This window comes from Amphibalanus amphitrite, unplaced genomic scaffold (assembly GCF_019059575.1).
Source record: "Amphibalanus amphitrite isolate SeventyFive unplaced genomic scaffold, NRLGWU_Aamphi_draft 000242F_arrow, whole genome shotgun sequence".
NCBI lineage: Eukaryota > Metazoa > Arthropoda > Thecostraca > Balanomorpha > Balanidae > Amphibalanus > Amphibalanus amphitrite.
The window spans coordinates 260,142-282,467 of NW_024881737.1; the positions used below are offsets into that span (position 1 = coordinate 260,142).

The 22,326-nt window shown below is 53.9% G+C and overlaps 1 protein-coding gene across 1 annotated transcript; it reads left to right on the plus strand.

Annotated features, from left to right (window-relative positions):
* The first annotated feature begins 16,910 nt into the window (after positions 1-16,910).
* LOC122386164 lies at positions 16,911-22,002 on the plus strand. Its single transcript, XM_043375098.1, has 3 exons — positions 16,911-17,078; positions 17,628-17,874; positions 20,507-22,002. The coding sequence occupies exons 1-3, from the start codon at positions 16,911-16,913 to the stop codon at positions 22,000-22,002; spliced, it is 1,911 nt and encodes a 636-aa protein (XP_043231033.1).
* The last annotated feature ends 324 nt before the right edge of the window (positions 22,003-22,326 follow it).

Consider the following 22,326-nt stretch of genomic DNA (forward strand, 5'->3'; position numbering starts at 1 on the left):
ATGCATTCAGGCGTTTTCCGCTTCTGCCATCTAGCGAGCAATAGAAAACTAGGCACCGAAACAGGCGAGTTGATATATTGGTGGGCGGCGGCCTTGCGGTACAGTATGCATTCAGGTGTTCTCCGCTTCTGCCATCTAGCGAGCAATAGAAAACTAGGCACCGAAACAGGCGAGTTGATATATTGGTGGGCGGCGGCCTTACGGTGCATGCGAGTTGATATATTTGTCGGCGGTGGCCTTGCTGTACGGTATGCATTTCTACTACTAATAACTTTCTTTCGAGAACGATATTACGCAAAACCCGCAAACCCGCAAAAAAAAAACGCACGCAGAAAACGCATAGTATAACCAGGCCTTAACTCATTGCGCTCAACACAGATGATTTCCAAAATGGCTGGCTTTCAGCAACACCTGCACGTGACGAAAACGTGTGAAAACATATTGGAAGTAGACAAAAGCGCAGTTGACGATAGTATACGGTGGCTTCAGCTGAAGTGATAGTTTTGACTTTCAGTAAACTTTTAATGTTCATCGGTGTTTTCCCAGATTGTGTTGTATCATATCCGGGTTTACTCTTCCTGTGAGTTTAAGGATCTCTAATTAAGGTGAGTCCGTCTATGTCATAAACAATAATATACCGCAGGAATTATGTTATGTCGGCCCAGCGGGTAGTAAGAATGAGGTAGGAATTTTACCAAGAACCGTGTTGATATCCTTCGCATAAATGTATCAAGTAACGTACGTACAGACAAGAACAAAATTTGAGCTTGGTTAATGGCATGTCATAAAAGGCTCCTTGTAAAGGAGGGGGCTTCACAAAATTTTAACATAAAATAGACAATTATGGCGCATATAACGTACCAAACGTCGCATACTGTGTTTATGTCGATGGTACCATGGCAACGGTTTTGTGTGCAACATCTGCACCCCAAATATACGGTCGGGATATAACCAGATATACATATACAAGCGAATGTACATATATAGCCCGATACACATACATAATCGGATATATAAAATACATAACCGAAATATACGTAAATATAACACTCTTTTTCCGGAATACACGTTCGGAATATAACCAGATTGACATATACAAGCGGATTCTCATTGAAAAGTTATTCAAGTTTATTTTGAGATAGTGGAATGTTCAATATATGGAAATGCATTCACTGTTACCCGCGATCATAGTCTTAGTTATATAAGATACGGTTATTTCAGACATTTAGTGGCTTCCCGCTATGCCGAGGGCGGGTCCGCCAACGGCGGCCGACCGCCGGCGGGCCGCCGAGCGCATGCGTCGCCTCAGGGCGAGACGTGCCGAAGAACAACGCCAGGCCGAGCTGGAGCGACGCAGAGCGCAGCGGGAAGCCGACGAGGAGCAACGCGCAGCCGACGCAGATCGCCTCCGTCGGCTGCGTGAAGACGAGGACTACCGCGAGCGGGAGCGCCAGCGGCAGCAGCAGCGCCAGCTGGACGAGGCGAACCGCGAGCGGGAGCGCCAGCGGCAACAGCAGCGCCAGCTGGACGAGGACTACCGTGAGCGGGAGCGCCAGCGGCAGCAGCAGCGCCAGCTGGACGAGGCGAACCGCGAGCGGGAGCGCCAGCGGCAGCAGCAGCGCCAGCTGGACGAGGACTACCGTGAGCGGGAGCGCCAGCGGCAGCAGCAGCGCCAGCTGGACGAGGCGAACCGCGAGCGGGAGCGCCAGCGGCAGCAGCAGCGCCAGCTGGACGAGGACTACCGTGAGCGGGAGCGCCAGCGGCAGCAGCAGCGCCAGCTGGACGAGGCGAACCGCGAGCGGGAGCGCCAGCGGCAGCAGCAGCGCCAGCTGGACGAGGAGAACCGCGAGCGAGATCGAGACCGGGCAGACCGCCGTCGCCGGGAGCGTCGTGACCAGCCACCGTCTCGCGAGGCGCGCCACACCGCCGCCGTCCTCTCTGGAGAGCAGGCCGTGCCGCTCAACACCGTCGGCGACAGAGACCGCGGCTGCCAGTACTGTGGAGCGCTGCTGTGGCCAGCCGAGCGACCCAGCCTCTGCTGTGCGGCCGGCAAGGTCCGGCTCGCACCTCTGCCAGCTCCTCCACCTACCCTGCGCCAGCTGTGGACGGACGACTCGGCGGTCGCTCGGATTTTCCGCAAGCATGTCCGGCATCTTAATTCCGCCCTGGCACTGGCGTCACAGACCGTGCAGGAGGTGCGGCCACCCCCCGGTCACGGCGGTTACACGCCATCTGTTGTGATACAGGGCCGCCCTGAATTCGAATTTGCTATCCATTTCAGGCATCGTCGGTTGTTTCTTGTAGTTCATTTTGGGTCAGGGTCAGGTCAGTGACGTCACAAGCCTGACGTGACCCAATGCACAAATGACCTTGCAGACTTCCGATGCTCCCAACGCATCATTTTTAGAGTTATGACATCGAAATACACACCAAACGATAGAGAATTGATGAAGTCAACCGAGGTCACTGACATTCCCTTGACCTTTAGTGACCTTCAAAATGTCAACGGACATTGTGCCAATGTCAAATCAGCCCGTTGTGATTCTAAAACAATCCATCAGTGCGTCAGGTCAGTCGGCATTTATACCAATGTGAAGCAATCTCCAATTTAGCGTAAATCTGGCCGGAGGTTGTTCCCTTTATGACGTCATAACTCCGTGACCTGACATGAACTTGACAAAAAAATACCAAAAGTTGCGCAAAGGATGCCCCAAAGGGTACTGAAAATTTGAGCAGGCTATCTGAAACGTTTCGGCGTGTAGCTAAGAAAAACCTCAGGGGGGGGTTGCACCAACCCCCCCCCCCCTACATGGGCGAGGGTTAACATTACGACGTAATGACCTCTAACTGACCTCAGGTCAGTGACCTCAAAAAACCCGAACTATATGTTATAGAACTCTGTGAACTTAGCACATCCTGAAAGTTTGAAGGAAATCAGTCCAAAACTGTGAGTTGGACAGGTGCAAAAAGAAAATTGAAATTTGACCATGACCTTATACCGGTTTTTCTGACCTGGTGACCTGACCCAAGGTCACCCGGACCTGAAATTTTCAGGTCATACGTAAAAAGGCTGCCCCATAGGCTGTGCCAAATTTGGCGGCGCTGCGCGCCGCCGTTTTTACGCTATCTTTGAAAAACCTTAGGGGGGGTCGCATCGACCCCCCTGCCAGGGCGAGGGATAATGATCTAACTATACTCGTATTTAGTTAGGAGACCTGTGGTCAGAATGTGCAAAAAACATCAATGTAATGTCCGAAGCGAGAAAGGAACGCGCTGACAAATTTATAATGAAATCGCTGATGGTAAGGCAAAACCACCGATTTTTGTGCGATTTGACGTGGAATGTTCCTAATCTGGCGTCGGGAACGATCTCCAACTATCTTAACCCGCGCCCGGCCGGGGGTCCTGGATTTCCACGCCCTGCTGGGGGGGGGGGGTGTTTGAACCCCCCCCCCCCCTTGTAACTCGGCTCCTGGACCACGTAGCGATACGCGGAAGGCGGCGTTCGAAAGAGCGTAAAAAATAATGACGAAATCACTTCGGTCAATTTTTTGGTCAGGTCAAAGGTCAGGTCAACAGAGGTCATTGAAGGCAAAATTTCGCCGATTTCCAGGTCGAATGTCGAAAGTTTCCAAGAAGCCAACGCATAACTCAGGAACCAATAGAGCTACAGCACCGCGGAAAAGTGCATTCGATAGCCCTATTAACGCCCTTTCTGAGCAATTCTCTCAGATTTGACCTAACGTCAACGGTTTTGCCTGCAGGGGGCAAAAACTGCAAAAATAGCCGATCTATTCGAAAACAGTTTTTCAGCAATAACTTTTGACCCAAGCCTTGTAAGAGCTTACTTTTACCGGCATCGTGTTCCTCTCCTCAAGACGCATCGAATGAACTATAAATTGACCTTGAAAGGTCAACTTGAAAATTTGACCCCAGGTCAAGGTCATGACCTGACCGGAAAGGGTCATGTTGCATATCAGTCGATCCGTATCGTCGAGCTGAATACATACAAGGTGTTTTCATCGCTCTAGCATGCCTCTATCAAAAGTTATTTGCGAAAAACTGTTAGATACCATTCGTGACCTAAGATGACCTCAGGGCACAAACAAGGGTCACGGACACCATTTTCATGTTCAGTGTGTCTAAACCACTTGTAATTCGGTGTTTGGGAGTGTTTATAAGGTCTTTCGTCCAAAAAAGGCGCATTTCAAATTTCTCCCATTGACTTATAATGGGGAGGTCGCAAAATTGACCTGACCTTAGGTCATCGATATCAAAATTCCGAGATAAAAATTTTGTACATGCTATTGCTCTTAGCAATCGCTGAAAGTTTCAAAGCGATCGGTCACTCGGTGTAGCTATGACAGACATTGAAACTTTTTATGAGGTGAGGTCACTTCAAGTGACCTGGTGACCTGACCTTGAATGACCTTGGTCTGAAATTTTCACAACATGTGTAGAATTGATGCATGATAAGGTGTACTAAAAACGGCGGCGCTCCGCGCCGGAGCGCTGCCGTTTTTGAGATATTTGCGAAAAACCACAAGGGGGGGGGGGTGTTCAAACACCCCCCAGCAGGGCGCGGGTTAAGCACACAGAATCTTGATTTGATGCACTCCTTGCAAGGTTAGTTGCGTCACCTTTGCAATGTTGACCTTGCGTGACGTCATTTATGACGTCATCAAGGTCATATTAGTTTTTCGTCAATAACTCCCGAACAAATTGAGCTAGCGTGTCGGAAAAGCCACCAATGGACTCAGGAAGACCTGCCGAATCGAATGATATGCAATATGACCTCCTTTAACAAACTTCGTGACCTGGGGGCGCTGACCTTACCGTGACCCGAGGTCACCGCCATAAGTTGACCTCACCAAAACAAAAAGTATATCATTCGACGCGTATGAGCACGGCGAACACGATACTGCCAAAATCGCGGCTCTGCAGCCGTTTTTTGCGATGGTATTCACCAAGAACCGAACCGTACCTTAGAGACTTGACTTGACCTCAGAGGTCACCGGTTGACCTAGGACCTTAAAATCGGGTATCAATCTCTGCGTCTTGAAACGGCGCACACGCTCGTTCTTTTTGCGACGCGCTAGCTCCACCAGGGGCGAAACGGCGAGGGGAACGTATCCGCTCCCCCCCCCCCTCGGCCGGCGCGCATGTAGAAAACCTATACGTCCGGCGAGGGTTAAGCGACGTTCGGTTTTCTAAGGCTTAGTTTGTGCCCGTTTCGCTGGCTAAATCGCGTGCTTATTTGAAAAAAAAAGTACTTCGAGCCAAACACATTTTAAAAAAAAACTATAGATGCTGTAGACAGTTGCATAATACTCTAATTACAATTTCAATGAGCAATTACCTAAACAGAATGCATCACTTTTCATTGCGCATTGCAACAGTGAAAATCGTCATGCATATTGTGTGTGCGATAACTAAGTCTCAACACATGTATCCTTCTATAAGTAATATTAGCCGTTTTCACGACGGGCTATCCGGCGAATGCACCTGATTTGTTCAAATCTGCATGTCGTAGTTCGTACTTCTACCAATTCAAATTGCTTTCCACATACGGTCATGACTCTATACCATTACTCGGTGTTCGCCATTCCCTGAGCTCGTATATCAGCGGCCTGTCCGTGCTGCCGCTGCTCACCGTATATCTCCAGTCGTCCGACCGTCTGTCCCAGGTCAGCCAGGTGACTGATGGTGTCGGCAGTCACCCCCTGCAGCGACACTGACAGACCATCATCCTCGTCCCATTCCGGCCACCTCGGCTCCGTCACCTCCGGCCCTGTCGGACAGAGCTGTGTCAGCTGACTGCAGTCGGACAGAGCTGCCGCCAGATCCCCGCTGCACCACTGACACCAGAGTGTCAGACACTGACACGGCCAGTACTGACACAGCCGAGCGGCTGGGGGCGATTTGTAACACCAAACATTGCAAATATGTGAATATCAACAACATGGGAATATGCAGCATGTACAAAGCAAATGTGTACGTATACGTACTATACTATGGCCACGGGCGTAGGAACGTCATGAAAAGTGGGTGGGCCACCCTGTCAAGGGGCCTCCTTTTCCAGGGGCCTCCAACTTTTGCCTCGTCCTGCTGGCTGCCTTTAAGTATGACCTCCAAATCTAGCTTCTGAGATCGGACAGATGTACCCAGAGGCGTAACCGCTTAAGCAAACAGTGCGGAAAGTCCGCACCATTTTTAAAATTTATTCCCTCCCCCCCCCCCGATTTTTTAAAGAATCTATTTGCCGCAAACGGCGCATGACCCCTGAAAACCCTTACACAAATGTCTTCCTCGTTTCCCAGGTGCCCCCATTAGCTTCATAGGCGCCCTATGTATAGTCAGAATCAGAATCAGAATCAGAATGTATTTCATGACAAATCCACATGAATACATGGTTTTTCATTGTCATAGTCAAATAAATAGAAATGACATGTGGAAGGGGGAAGGGAACGTGTGTCAATACAGTAGCCGCTAACATCAGCTCGGCAAGCCAGCAGCGAAAGCCCGCGCCTACACACCGCCGTGCTGCACCCGCAGCAGGTGGCGCCTCTCAGTCGAGACCTGAACCCACGCGCGCTCGTGTCGAATGGTAGTCGGACATACTCTTGCACGCCACTGTAGCATAATCGGCGGCGACCGAGCTCCGTTCGTATTCGTGGTAGGACGTGCTGTGGGTTGGCTCGTTCCCGGTGCTGCCGAACCGTGATACCACCGATGCTCTCGACAACACTCTCTGGTCTCTTCGTTGTGATTGCTGAGTGGATAAGGCACAGTCTGTGGTATGTTACAAGGTTTCGCACGTCTAAACAGTTCAGTTCGCGGAGCACGTCAGATATATGGTCACTTTTTCGTTTGCCACTGATGACCCGGGCACCAAATTCAACAACTTCTGTTATACCCTGTGGAGCTGCGTCGCGTTACATGTTCCGTACACTGAAATACAATATCTGACGATAGATGTGACAAGGGCCTGCACAATAGTCACTAGGGCGGGTTTCGGTATGACGTGTTTTGCATGCATTAAACCCAAGAGAATGCCTGTGCACTTTGCTGTGATATTGTCTACATGTAGCTGGAAATTTAGATGACAGTCCATGACCACTCCTAAGTTTCGTACTACTCTTGAATCTGGTATGATGGTACCTAAGAAGTTCAGCGTAACAGGTGGAAGACCCCTCAGCATGCCTGGGGTTCCCTTCACAAGTGCCTGTGTTTTTGCCGCATTGAGTTTCATGCCGTGTGAACAGAACCACGAGTAGACACACTCAAGTGCTCGCTCCATGAGCGCGATTATGCGTGGCAGGTCACTTTTCTTCCCGCTGACGAGGAGTTGGGTGTCGTCGGCAAACTGCACCACCCGTACTCCGTCCGGCACAAACAGGCTCAGCTCGTTCGTGAACACGGTGTAGAGGATGCAGCTGAGAGAGCCGCCCTGGAAAACACCGATCGAGTTCGGTTTCACCGCGGAACGGACAGGCACGCCGCCGCCACTGGCGATCTGGACCTGCCGGGTGTGGCCGCGTAAGTAATCGGCAAACCACTCGATGTTAACGCCGTAGAGCGCCAGCTTATCCAGCAGAGTCCGGTGCGGCACCACGTCGAAACACTTCGACAAGTCCAAAAGTACCAGCACTGATGGTACTTTTGGCCGGAGTCCATCGTACCCAGGACGTGCTCGGTAATGACACTGAGTGCGGTCTCCGTGTTGTGCCCTTTCCTGTATCCATGCTGGGCGCTGGAGAGCAGGCCGCTGGTTTCCAGATGCTGGACGAGCTGAAGCTGGACGACACGCTCGACGACCTTCATCACTCCTGGTAGGATGGAGATCGGGCGCGTGTTGGCTGGACTAGACGGTCCCTTGCCCTTAGGGATCGGAGTGACGAGCGCGTGCTTCCAAGCGGCTGGTAACAGTCGTGTACAGGTTGATGGTCCCCTACTCTTTATCCACCGGGTTCCTATGGCTCAGCATTGGCAGCAGCCGCCTGGTACCGGTAGGCTGTGCCGCATGACCCGAGAGTGAAGCGGCACAGCCTACCCACACTGTATGACACCGGCTCGGGTCGCCTGGTAGAGCGATTTGACCGGACGCTGCGTTACACCGGCTGGGGGGGGAGGGGGGGGTAAGGGTCAGGCCTGTCTATTTGGCTCGGCTCGGTGGATGAGGCGGGCTGGAGTGTGGTGTGGGGCGGGGGTGATGTGGGGAGGGAGTGAGCGGATCTGGGGCTGGGTGTGTGTGGTCACTTGTCGCATAGAACCGATCGTAATCCACCCTCCAAAAATTCGCTTTAGAGATATTCACAAAGCCCAGGGTGGTTCAAACACCCATCTCCCAAGTGGGGTGCGGAAGGACAGGTAAGGGTCCATACGGTCTCCTCATGCATTGCAGCAAAGAAAGAAAACAGACCTGTCACCAAATAATCTTTCTGAAAAGTGGACTAATCGCATAGCCTCGGACACAGAAGTAAACATCCAGCACGCGAAGCGTCTCGAACCGGGCCTCTCACTACCGGTCAGTTTGACAGTCTATCACTCCTACGCTGAGCTACACCGGATGGTGGCCACGGCCGGGGCAAAGTCTGGCCGGGCGGGCGGCGGGGCCGGGAGGTCGGCAGCAAAGTCAATGAATGTTTTTGTGGTTTCGGGTGCCGGTCGCTATAGCTTGGTGGAATGATGATGGATCATTGGCAAAACTTTCAACGTGGAGTCCCGGTTCGAGCCTCATCGGGGCTCCGGCTACTTTCCGAGTTAGGATCTGGTTTGATTTTAGTGGTTGCGAGCCATTTATACGGTTTTATATCTACATGTCGATTGTCCATTGATTGATTTATTCATTCATTCGTTCATTTAATACATGTCGACATTTAGCATACGAATTGACATCCAGGATCAATCCGATCAATCTACCATTTTCATAAGCATATTGCCTAAATATCATGCATATATGTGGCACAAGACCTATGGTTGCCTCGATACCGTGCCAAATCACGTTTTGCACAATGCACAAGTAAATTACATTCGCTGGGTTTTCCGTGCATTGTGCTTAGCAAAAACAGGAATGCAATTGTTAAGCGACGCAAAATGTGCAATGCAGCAAGTGACCACACACGCTCGCCCAGCCCCCATGGTCCACCAACACGCCCCACACCACTCGCCAGCCCACGCCAACCACCGAGACGAGCCCCTCCCCCCGCGCTGGTCTGACGCGACAGCTGGTCTACAAAGCGCTCCACCCGGCGACCCGAGCCGATGTCAAACGGCGTGGGTAGACTGTGCCGCTTCACTCTCGGGTCATGCGGCACAGCCTACCGGTACCAGGCGGCTGCTGCCAATGCTGAGCCATAGGAACCCGGTGGATAAAGAGTAGGGGACCATCAACCTGTACACGACTGTACCTGCGATGTGGTCAAGCCGGTGTTGACTATGTCCAGGAGTACGTTTCCAATGCCCCAGAAGAACCTTTGGAACATGTCAACACTGATTCCGTCGATTCCGGTGGAAGTAGACGGTTTCATGGCAGACAGGACTTGGCACAACGTGTCGATGTCGATGGGCCGCGGCTTGAATCCGCTGGTTGTCACCCGTGGCAGCCGAACTGGCACCGGTGTCGCCGGTCTCGGGACGCTGGCAGCCGTGGCGGGACCGATGCTCACGTAGTAGTCATTGAGCGCGTCCGGCGTGGCGCTGGGCACCGCGGCCTCCTTCTTGCTGCCGATGATAGGCCGCAGCACGCGCCAGACGCTTCCTGGTCCCGCCTTGGCCAGTTGTCGCTGCAGGTGAGCGGCCTGGTCTCTCCGTACAGCTGCACGGCACTGTCGGTTCAGCTCCTTGTAGTGGTCGCGCTGTCCACCGGGGCGGCCTGCCGCCGCGCGCCGGTCAGCCAGCAACCGGCGGGTCTCGTCTGACAGCGGCGGCGCCCCGGGGGGCCGCAGCTGCACCTTGGTCACTGGGACCACCGCGTCGAGTTGTGAGAGGAAAATTCGGCGGAATTCCTCTCACTTTTCTGTAGGTCTCGGCTGCCGTAACACAGGTGTCCAGTCCGTGTCGGTGAGCTGCCAGTTGAACTGGTCGGGATCGACCCGCCGCAGGCACCGGCGCTGGACGGTCGGGCCGGCCGGTCGCCGCACGCCACCGAACTGCAGCCCCACACGGGTAATATCGTGAGGCGTGCCGTAATGGCACTGAGTCACTCCAGCACGTGTTATCAGGTCCGGCCGGTTCGTCGCCACGATGTCCAGCAGTGAGTTCGCCGGTCGGTAGGTCGGCCGGTCGGTGTTGGCAATCCGCAGGCCATAGGTTTCCAGCAGTCGAGTCAGCCGCCGGCCAGGTGAGTCGGCGGCGGGCTTCAGCAGGCAGCAGTTCAGGTCGCCCGCCACAATCACCGTGGCGCCGGGATAGCTCGCCAGCATATGCTGCAGCTGGGATTCCAGGTCGTCCAGGTCAGCGGCAACTTGCGCAGTAGTGTTCTTGGGCACTCGGTAAACACTCGCGAACAGAATACCGCGGCACTTCCCTAGGAACACATTCGCCCAAATCACCTCGATATTGGAGCTCCGCACTCCGGTCACTGGTGTCGGCAATACTTCCACTCTGTGCGCGTCACGAACCAGCAGCGCTACCCCACCGTGTCCACGAGCCAGTCCACGACCACTCTGGCGGTCACTCCTGAACAACCGGTAACCACTTATCGCGAGCAGTCGATTAGGCACGTTAGGCGACAAATTTCAAAATATCAACTTTGAAATTTGACCTTTTTTGACCTGACCTTGACCTGACCTCCACCAGAAAGTGACCTTAACCGTACCTGATGGTCTTATAACCAATACCATTGAGTTAGAAATGAAAAACTGGCCATAAAACATGCATCGCACAACCTTAGTAAAGTTGGGTTCATGTGGTGACCCTTGGTGACCTTTGGTGACCTGACCTGTGACCAGGGGCGGTCGCAGACTTGGAGTTTGGGGGGGGGCCAACTTGGCAAAGGGGCCCCTGCGCTGACCCGGGGGGGCCAGTGCTAGCTTAAGGGGGCCCACGGGCGTAGTGCACAGGTGCAGAAATCCAGGCCATGGCCGGTGAAGCGGGGGGGGGGGGGGTAGGGAGCGGCACCCGAGCGGAGCCCGGAGGCTCATTGCGAGCTTTGAGGGTGTACCTACCATGTCGAAAAGGTACCGATAAGTGCATTTTGAAGCATTTATTTGTCAATAATTCACGCAACTGTGAATGGATTACAACAAAAGTAAAGGCGGCTTAGGCGGCTAACTTTGTCATTTCCCTAAGATCATCGTGCTAAAACTTTTGACAGTGGGTCATCGGTATCTGTTCACTGTTCAATCACATGTGTTCCGTTTCATCTTCTTTTTACTTGGGCACAAATGTAAGTTTTGAAGATCATTACAGCAGCAAATGCTTCGAAAGATGGAAAGTGGGCAAAATATCCTAAATTTGTCGTGCTGCATGAAAAGTAGTCTTGCTGAGAAAAGGGGGTTTTGTTCCAGATTGTTGTGGATGCAGAATAGGTACATTGTCTGCACCCACTGCCATGGTGTGTCAAAAGTGGAAATAGCCGGTGCGCCGTCTGGCAACCCGGCAGCCCGCCGCCATAGGAAAATTCGTGCTTTTTGTCGCTTTTTCGCTCCCTATGAGTCACTTGATCTAATTAGAGCTTAACTAGGAACGAGGCGGGTCACTTGGACGTATTCGGGAGCCGAATACGGTGTTTTGGAGCCAATAGCTGGGAATCCCTGCCCGCCCAATGCGAGTTTTTAAGAGTCTGCATGCCCAAATTAACGTTGAGCGCGGCCGTTTTCGGTCGGTTTTCCCCGACCATGTGGCGAAATCGCCTTATTTATTCAACCAGGGTGGGCTAATTCGCTTAACTAGGAATGAGGCGTTGAAGAGAATTATTCAAGGAATAGAGCTGTGCAAAAATATTTTTTGTACTGTTAAAACTGTATCCGCCCTCGAACGATAAATATTGTTGACCCATCAGAAACACATCACCTGGAATGCGTTTGGACTTGGCTGGATCTAATATTAGCGAGTATCTGCTAATGAAGTTTCTTGGCTTACATTGTACGCACACAAGCATACATGCTTCCTGCCCTTGGTTATTCCTCACTTGAATGAAAATTTTGCTATAATAACTATTCCAAGCAGTTAACGGTTTTAGTGCAGTGCCAAGTCAGAACCGTTCAGCGCCGCCAGTCTCCCAGGCGGCGCGTAACGGCTGCCGCCGGCCGCCGCGCCGCCGCTCTGGCAGGGTGTTTGACTTCATATCTCTGTTGCTAGAAAAGTTGTGGACCGATTTACTTGATTCTTGCATGAAAAGATCCGCCATTCAATTCTTAGCAGATAACGAAAATTTGACGTCAATTGCACGATCCGCTGCCCATATTGTGGTACTGCCATCTATTGACAAGGCTGGCGAACTAAAGCCGGGCGGCTATTTCCACTTTTGACACACCATGAGAATTATTGTTGGTGCAACTGCGCCCACTGCACCCATGGTTCCTACACTTATGGGCCCATCGATAGCGCTTCGGCGATACCTATCGCCTAGAGGCTGCAATGGGGCCCTTAGAGTACGGTGTCAGACCCCCCAGAGGCCGGCGTTGGACCCAAGGGTCAGCGAAGGGCCTCAAAGGCCCAGGTAGGGCCCTAAAGACTGATGTGGGCCTTCAAAGGCAAGTGCATGACCCCCGAAGGTAAGGCATGAGCCCCCCAGAGAACATAACAGGGCCATCAGTGGCCGGTGTATAGACCTCATAGGCCAGTTTGGGGCCCCTCAGAGGCTAGTGTGGGGCCTCAGGTGTCGGTATGAGGCACTTAAAGACCGTAATGGGTCCTCAGAAGCCGGCATCGATCCTTCAGAAGCCAGTACGGGGCCCTCAGAGGCACATGGGTCAGTTTGGGTCCCAGAGACAGAAATGGGACCATCAGAGGCCGATGTGGGACCTTTAAAGGCTGGTTTGGGCCCTTAGGGGCCAGTTTAGGGCCCTCAGAGACCAGTACAGGGCCTGCAAAGGGCAGTTTGAGACCAACAGAGACCGAATTGGGCACTCAGAGGCTAATGTGGGTCCTTACAGGCCGGCATGGAGCCCTCAGAGGTTAGCGTGGGGGCCCTAAAAGACCGACATGAGCCGGCGTTGGACCCCAGAGGCCAGTAGAGGGCTCTCAAAGACCAAGATGGGCTCTAAGAGGCCGATGCGGGCCCTTAGAGGCCGGTATAGGGTCTTCAGAAGCTCGTGCGGGCCCTCAGAGGCTAAGGTGGGTCCTTACAGGCCAGCACGGGCCCTCAGAGGTCAGTGTGGGGCCCTAAAAGACTGGCATGGGCCGGCGTTGGACCCCAGAGGCCAACAGAAGGCTCTCAAAGGCCAAGATGGGCCCTCAGAAGCCGATGCTGACCCTTAGAGGCCGGCATCGGGTCTTCAGAAGTCAGTGCGGGGGAGGGCCCTCAGAGACTAATGTGGGCCCTTACAGGCCAGCATGGGGCCCTCAAAGGTCAGAATGGGACCCTAAAAGACTGGCATTGGCCGGCGTTGGACCCCAGAGGCCAGAAGAGGGCCCTCAAAGGTCAAGATGGGCCCTCAGAGGCCGATGCGGGCCCTTAGAGGCCGGCATCGGGTCTTCAGAATTCAGTGCGGGGCCCATAGAGGCTAATGTGTGTCCTTACAGGCCAGCATGGGGCCCTCAGAGGTCAGTGTGGGGCTCTAAAAGACCGGCATGGGCCGGCGTTGGACCCCAGAGGCCAGCGGAGGGCCCTCAAAGGCCAAGGTGGGCCCTCAAAGGCAAAGATGGGCCCTCAAAGGCCAAGATGGGCCCTCAGACGCCGATGCGGGCCCTGAGCGGCCGGCATTGGGTCTTCAGAATCCAGTGCGGGGGGCCCTCAGAGGCTAGTGTGGGTCCTTACAGGCCAGCATGGGGCCCTTAGAGGTCAGTTTGGGGCCCTAAAAGGCCGGCATGGGCCGGCGTTGGAACCCAAAAACCAGCGGAGGGCCCTCAAAGGCCAAGATGGGCCCCAGAGGCCGATGCGGGCTCTTAGAAGCCGACATCGGGTCGTCAGAATCCAGCGCGGGGCCCTCAGAGACACTTAAAGCTGGTCTTGGGACTCTAGAGACAGAAATGAGGCCACCAGAGGCCGGTGTGAGGCTCTCAGACGCCGGTTGGGCCCCTAAGGCCGGTTTAGGGGCCCTCAAAGGCCACTGGAGGGCCCTCAGAGGTCAATGTGGGTCCTCAGCGGTCAATGTGGACGCATGACCGCCACTGAAGGGCCCTCAGAGGTCAGTGTAGGACCCTCAAAGACTGGTATGGGAGCTGTTAACCTTCCAGGCGGTGGGGGGCATTTTTTTGCCCCCCCCCCTTTACTTTTTTCGATATATCTCGAGAACCGCTGCGCCGATCGTCACCAAACTTTCAGTACCCTCCCGGGAGCAGCTAGCGCACATGGTGACCAAAAATTTTTCCAAAGGCTATGATAGGTTGGCCGCTAATGACGTAAGAGTGACGTCATTTTTGCCATTTTCGACCCAAAAAAAGGTTTCGCGGGAAGAGCTGTCAGGCCTACAGCTTTAGAGATACAGAAAAATGTTTTTGACATAAAAGGTGTGGAATCAAAAGGGCTACAAAACTGCTATTTCGGTTTTTCGAGTTTTATGGATTTTGACCCCCAAAAATCAAAAAATACATTTTTTTAATATAATAGCCAAAAAATCCAAAAAGTTTTTTGAATTTCGAAAAAACCGGAATATATGTGATAGTCCCTACCGCCTTCTATCTACATACCAAATTTGAGATCGATACCTCGTTTTTTGGCCAAGTTATAGCGAAAAAACTGTTCAAAATTGATGACGTCAAATTTTCAAACTCAATTTTTTTTGCAATTCTAGACCACGTAGCGCAAAACAAAGACCACCATTAGACTCCCCGTGACGAGCTGCATCGAATCGATACCCATTTTATGCAAAAATATCAACTTTGAAATTTGACCTTTTTTGACCTGATCTTGACCTGACCTCCACCAGAAAGTGACCTAAACCGTACCTGATGGTCTTATAACCAACACCATTGAGTTGGAAATGAAAAACTGGCCATAAAACATGCATCACATAACCTTAGTAAAGTTGGGCTCATGTGGTGACCCTTGGTGACCTTTGGTGACCTGACCTTTGACCTGACCTGGTATGACCAGTGACCTCTAATAGCAACATATGTACTAGACAACTGAGGCCTTATCGCTGATTTTCGACAAAATGCGTTTTACTCGGTGTTATAGCGCTTTTCCTAGAAGCCCTGTGAACGGTGAAACATTTTATCTTTGACCTGACCTGTGACGTCATCGGTGACCCCGAGGTCAATGAAATTTGGTTTCCCTCGACAAATTTGACAGGGCTATCGAACGCCGTTTGAATTTTCCGGATCCGTCCAGTAGTTTCGGAGATACGGGGGGGGGGCAAAAAAGTGCCCCCCCCCCCCACCGCGTCGAAGGTGGCTGGTAGGCCCACCGCCTGCCGGGTTAATAGCTGGCGTGGGTTTCTCGAGCCTCGTGACAATCGAATACGGGCCAGGGCCGCTTACGGCCATGGGGGCCCATCGGTTGTTTGGGGGGGCCAAATGATATGATGGCCCCCCTGATTTGCCTTGGGGGGGGCATGGCCCTGATGGCCCCCCCCCTGCGACCGCCACTGCGTGCCTTATGTGTGTATTGTGCGTGTGTGCTTATGACCGTGTTTGTGTGGGCGCGCCGAGGCCGTGGGACCGGTGGGCCGCATTTCCTGCGCCTGCGGCGCTAGTTTTATGGCGCACAGCTGTGTGTGCACTGTGGACCGCCGGCCGGGCTCGGGCGCGCGGCGGCAGTTGGCGCCGCGACACGATGACGTAAGGAATACAGCGTGTGAGAGGTGGCTCGGTTTTCCACAAGCTATTTCGGCTTTGTGTGAGAGACAGAGAGTAAGAGCCATGAAGGACGAGAAAAGTGCGCCTGAGAGTGGAGTGAAGCCAGCGAGTACGGCGGACGCTGCAGCCGATCTCCGACTCATACCTGAGTTCGACGGAGCGACTCAGCCTGTCACAGAGTGGCTGGAGAAGGTGGAGCTGGTGTGCCGTCTACGTGGCATCGACGCGCTGCACGTCGTCGTTCCCCTCCGCCTAACTGGCGGGGCGTTCGCTGTCTATCAGCAGCTGGACGAGCAGGACAAGGCTGGCTACGAGACCATCAAAAATGGCCTGATTTCGGCTTTCGCAGAGGATAAGTTTGACGCCTATGACCGGTTTGAGAAGATGAAGCTCCGTCGAGGTGAGCCGGTGGATGTCTTCGTTGCAGAGCTGCGTCGCCTGTCCGGCCTGTTTGGCGGTATGTCAGACGGCGGCCTAGCCTGCGCGTTCGTGGCAAAACTGCCGGAGACCACCCGCCGTGTGCTTCGTGCAGGAAGCCGCGTCGAAAGCATGACGCTGAGCGAGCTAATCAGCCGGGCCCGAGCTGTGCTCGCCGATGAAGAAGAGACTGCCATGGCAGGAGCGACGGGAGCAGCAGCGCGGACGTCGGCGGCGCCACCCCGCGTGACCTGTCACTCATGCGGACAGCCCAACCACCTGTCGCGGGATTGTCTCGCTGCTCGCAGTCAGCGGGAGCGCGGCGGGGCCCGCGGCGGTCGGCGCAGTGTGCGCTGCTTCCGCTGCAACCGGCCCGGTCATATCGCCTCGTCCTGTCCGGAAAACGACGGCGGAGAGGAGGGCTCGGCGCCAGCCTCCTCTCCCGGTCTCCAGTGAGCGGGGCGCTGCCCGTTGTGCGAGTATCGGTGGACGGCGCCACCTGTGACGCCCTGCTGGACACGGGATGCAGCTTGTGTGTAGCGCACGTGTCGGTGTGTCGAAATTGGAATCGAGACGCAGTGAGCGTGATGACGGTGAGCGGTGACCGATACTGGTGCGAGGGAACGGGTGTCGTGGAGGTGCGATCGCAATCTGGCGAATCGGTATCAGTGCGCGTGCTTGTGGTGTCACGGAAGCCGCTGGGCTTTGAGTTTATCCTGGGGATGAACGGCGTGAGTGCACTGGGCGGCGTGACGGTGAGTGCGGAGAACCATGTGAGGTTCGGAGCTGAAACGACCGGGGTGGCGGCGGTGGCCAAGAGACGGGTGCCCGAGACGGCGCCGGCGGCAGCAGGGGCGGCGGCGGTGGCCGAGAGACGGGCGCCCGATACGGCGCCGGCGGCAGCTGGGACGGCGGCGGTGGCTGAGAGACGGGTGCCTGAGGCGGCGCCCGTGGCAGCTGAGACGGCGGCACTGGCCGAGTCGACTGCACCCACCGAGGCGGCGGAATGTGGGTCAGCGGCAATTGGGGCCCTGACAGTGACCGAGACGCGGGCAATGGCGGCGCCGGAGGCGGCGGCGGGTATATGACGCGAGGAGGAGAAGGACTTTATTGTGAGCTACGATGAGAGCCAGAAAAAGTGGTCTGTGCAATTGAAATGGTGTGGGGATGAGCCAGGACAGTTGTTCAACAAAGCGGAGGAGTACTCAATACCATCAGAGGCCAGGCAGGAGTATGAGCGACAGCTCACAAAGTGGGTGACAAACGGATGGCTTGTTCCCTATGACGAGCGTGTCCACGGACAGGCAAAGGGCACAATACCGCTGATGGCGGTGATTCAGCCGAACAAAGACAAAGTGCGCCCGGTCATGGACTTCAGAGAGCTGAATGAGTATTTGGACTCGCATACGGCTGCCGCAGACGTGTGTAGCGAGAAAATTCGCGAGTGGCGCCGGTTCGGACGGAACGTGTCGCTTCTGGATCTCAAAGACGCCTACCTGCAGGTGCATGTGAGCAAGTCTCTGTGGCCCTACCAGACCGTTGTGTTTCAGGGCAAAAGGTGGTGTCTGACGAGACTAGGGTTTGGAATCGGCTGTGCGCCGCTGGTGATGAAAAAAGTGCTCAGCATGGCTCTCGGGCTGGACCAGAGAATAGACAGCGCCATGGGTGGAGAACCTGCCCCGGCCACCCCCGCCGTGGCCGGGGTAACTTTCAGCCGACCCCGGCGCGGCCGGGGTAACTTTTTCCACTTTTGCAAATCCTAAAAGCTGTCTCCATACGAAAAAACTGCCTTCTATAAGAGTGTCTCTCATTTTTCTTATCTACCTTGAAAAGTTCTTGAAAATGTACTTATTTTCATTTTGGAGCTTCTATGTTTTCAAGTCTTTTCATCGCGGAGCCCGACATGTTTCATCAAACAGAATTAAATCATATTTAAGGGCCGTTATCGTAAGATAGCACTGTAATGACATCACAAGACAGGACGAGGGTAATATCAGTGAGAAAGGAGGACGAGGTGCTGGGGCTCAAGGCTCCCCCAACTTAACCCGCGCCAGGGTGGTGGCCTTATCATAACACATTGAGTCGAGAGGTGGGCTTTTCACGCTCCTTCTAACTCGGCTACTGGGCTACGAGGCGAGAAGCGGAACGACGTTTGAAAGAGCGACAAACGTGACCAGAGAAATCTGGTCATGTTTTAGGCAAGCTCAATAATAAAATCACCATAGATCATCAAAAGCCAAATTTCTCTGATTTTAGCGTTCTCCGACAACTTTTCTCACAGTTCATGAACATAACGGAGCAACACTGCAAACAAAACATTCGATTATTCGTTTAACCCTATTCCTGGCGGGGGGGGGGCCTCAGGAGCCCCCCCCCCCCCCCCCTGAGGTTTTTTGATTATTTCTCCCAAACGCGTTGAGCTAGGAAGCTCAAATTTTCTGACTTTTCCTAAAAGGCTTCTACGCAACATGTCTGAAAATTTTGAGTTGATCTGACCTCAGGTCAGGTCACCAGAGGCGGTTTGGTGACCCTACCTCAGAAAAGTTTGCAATCACGCCAGAGCTAGAGTTTTTGACCGATCAATTTCTTCTCTTCAGGCTGTAGTTAGGGTACCAGTATGTGCAATTTGTATATCTTGGAATTTTGATATCGGTGACCTAAGGTCAGGTCAGTTTCGCGACCTCCCCATTATAAGTCAATGGGGGAAAAATCAACTCCCTGTTTTTACCACTAAAACGGGTCGGAATGGCCCCATATACCATACATGACTTCATATACGATGAACCTTCACTACCTTGAGGTCTGTTTTGCTGTTGGGCAGCTGTGAGGTCATGTGACGTCATCAAAGGTCACCAAAGGTTTTTGGCCAATAACTCCGTACAGGAACAAGATTCAGACGCGTGGATGGTCTCATTGTGTTCAGCCCCTCAAGACGCATCGAATGATATACATGATGACCTCGAGGTCACGTGACCTGAGGTCAACATTTGACCTTGACCTTTCGAGGTCAACATATATATCATTCGATGCGGATTGACGAGAGGATCACGATGATGCCCTTAGTTTGTTCCTATCTTGACTAATTCGAAAGTTATTCGAGAAAAACTCTCTCCATATCTAGCGCCGCCATTTTGACTTTTTCGACCCCTGTGACGTCATCTTTGACCTGACCTGAAAATGACCTTAGTAAAAATTGTAGACCTTGTCCATGCGTATCTGATGCCGTTTACCGCTTGTCGCTATCTTGCTTCGTTCTCGAGATCTCAGGGGGGGCGAATCGGCCCCCCCCCGCCAGTTTCTTGTCCCGGCGGAGCCCGCCAGGAATAGGGTTAAGGCTCGGTCGCGAATAATATTTCAGGTGCGAGCTCAAATCAATAAGAGGGTCAAAACGGTCAAATTTGACATTTTGTTTTGTGTGGGAAGGTTGCAACTTCCACGGAATAAGCTTTGCAAAGGTCATGATGGCATTTTTAGCACGATCATCCAGCAAATTTGACCTGATGACCTGACCTAGCACTAGGTGACATGCGTCCGAAATTTTAAGGCGTGTTGCAAAATTGTTGTTACAATTACGAAATCTTCCGCACCTGCGTGCAGCAGTTTTCCCTAAAAACGCACAAACGGCAGACATCCATTATTCTACGCCACAGAATAAGGGTTTGTTGATAACCGTTGACAAATATTTGAGCATCATCGTCTTTCTGACTTTCGGTCGCCGGCCGGGGTAACTTTTTCAAACATTCTCCACCCGTGGACAGCGCGACATCCTCCTACGTCGATGACATATTTGTGAATGAGGAGGTCGCCACCGCAGCTGAAGTGAAGGCCCATCTCGAGAACCATGGCTTGGACTGCAAAGCGCCAGAAAGTGTGATCGATGGTGCCCGTGTGCTTGGCCTAAGGGTCTGGGGGGAGCGAGACGGGCTGTTCTGGAGGCGTGACAGAACCGACATCAGCCCGCCCCCTAAACTGACGAGACGGGCAGTCTTCTCTCTGTGCGGACGACTCACCAGTCTTGTTCCTGTGGCCGGCTGGCTCCGCGTGGCCGCGTCATATCTGAAGAGGCGTGTCACCGCTGTGTCCAGTGGATGGGATGACGAGGTCACTGACCCGGAGCTCTGTGCAATGGTCATTGAGATGGTGGAGCGTGTGAACACATCTGACCCCGCGCGGGGCCGGTGAGATGTCTCTGGAGACGGCGGAGGTGTGGTGTGGGTCGATGCCAGCTCCCTCGCCATCGGGGCCGTGCTGGAGATCAACGACTGCGTCGTTGAAGACGCCTGCTGGCTGCGGAAGAGCTCGGACACCCACATCAATCTCGCAGAGCTAGATGCTGTGATTCGAGGGCTCAATCTGGCACTGTCCTGGAATTTGAAGAATGTGACGATCATGACCGACTCGCGAACCGTCTATCACTGGCTGTCCGACGTCCTGTCTGGCAGAGCCCGTGTAAAAACCAAGGCAGTGAGCGAGATGCTAATTCGGAGGCGTCTTGAGACAGTGAAGAAGCTGGGTGAAGAATATGCCATGCAACTCTGCGTGAAATTCGTCCCATCGGCTGAGAACCGGGCCGACGCGCTCACGAGAGTGCCAAAAAAGTGGCTGACCCCGCAGGGCGCGTCGATGGTGTGCGGTGCCGTCGTCACAGAGCCCGACATCGCACGGATTCACCACACCAGCGGCCATCCTGGCATCACACGAACCCTGAGACTATGCAGGAGGCAGAGCTCTGACGTCACCAGAGCTCAGGTGCGTGCCGTGATCCGCCAGTGTCAGGCGTGCCAATCGGTCGACCCTGCGCCGCAGCGCTGGGTGCGCGGCACGCTAGGGGTGAACGAGTGCTGGGAAAGAGTGAGCATGGACGTCTGCCACGCCGACAATCAACTCTACCTGACCCTAGTGGATTGTGGGCCGTCTCGCTACGCGATCTGGAGGCGCCTAAAGCGACAGGACGCTGAGAGTGTCATCGCGCAGCTCGAGTCAATCTTCCTGGAGCGAGGCGCTCCCACTGAGCTGCTGACGGATAAATATCCATCGTTTCGAAGTGCCGTGTTCAATGAGTTCGTCAGTCGGTGGGGAGTCTCCGTTCGATACCGAGCAGCTCATGTCCCGTCCGGTAACGGCATCTCGGAGCGCAACCACCGCTCCATCAAAACGTTAGCGGCCAGAAAGAAGTGTTCGGTGGTGGAGGCGGTGTATCGCTATAACGTGATGCCACGCGCGGAGGATCAGAGCTCCAGCCCCATGGAAACGCTGTTTAATTACCGAGTGAAAGTCCCAGATGTAGACACGCCAGCTGATGCCGATATCAGCCGCTTTACGGTCGGGGACAAGGTTTGGGTCAGGGACCCGAGCCGCCGCTGTGACGTGGCCAGTTCACTTGGGACGGTGAGCCGTATTGTGTCTGTACAGTGTGTTGAGGTGGATGGAGTGCCGCGCCATGTGCGGGACATGAGGCTGGCCGTTCTCCCACAGCCGGCCGAGGGCAGGAGTCCGCCGATCAGTGAGAGTGACGACGAGGGCGCCCCAATTATCTTTTATGAGCAGCGTGTCACTCCCGACGCTGCGGCTCGAGGTGAGTCGGAGGGGGCCTCGCACGATGGCGAGGAGTCGGCAGCTGCTCGCAGGAGCACGCGGGAGCGGCGTCCCGCTACACTGACGCAGTATGGTGATTTATAAATCAGGGGGGAGTGTAATAGAATTGTGTTATGAATTAGTAGAATGTAGCGTGCCTTATGTGTGTATTGTGCGTGTGTGCTTATGACCGTGTTTGTGTGGGCGCGCCGAGGCCGTGGGACCGGCGGGCCGCATTTCCTGCGCCTGCGGCGCTAGTTTTATGGCGCACAGCTGTGTGTGCACTGTGGACCGCCGGCCGGGCTCGGGCGCGCGGCGGCAGTTGGCGCCGCGACACGATGACGTAAGGAATACAGCGTGTGAGAGGTGGCTCGGTTTTCCACAGTATACTTAGCTGACGATTTGGACACATACGGTTTTTGGCAGCGA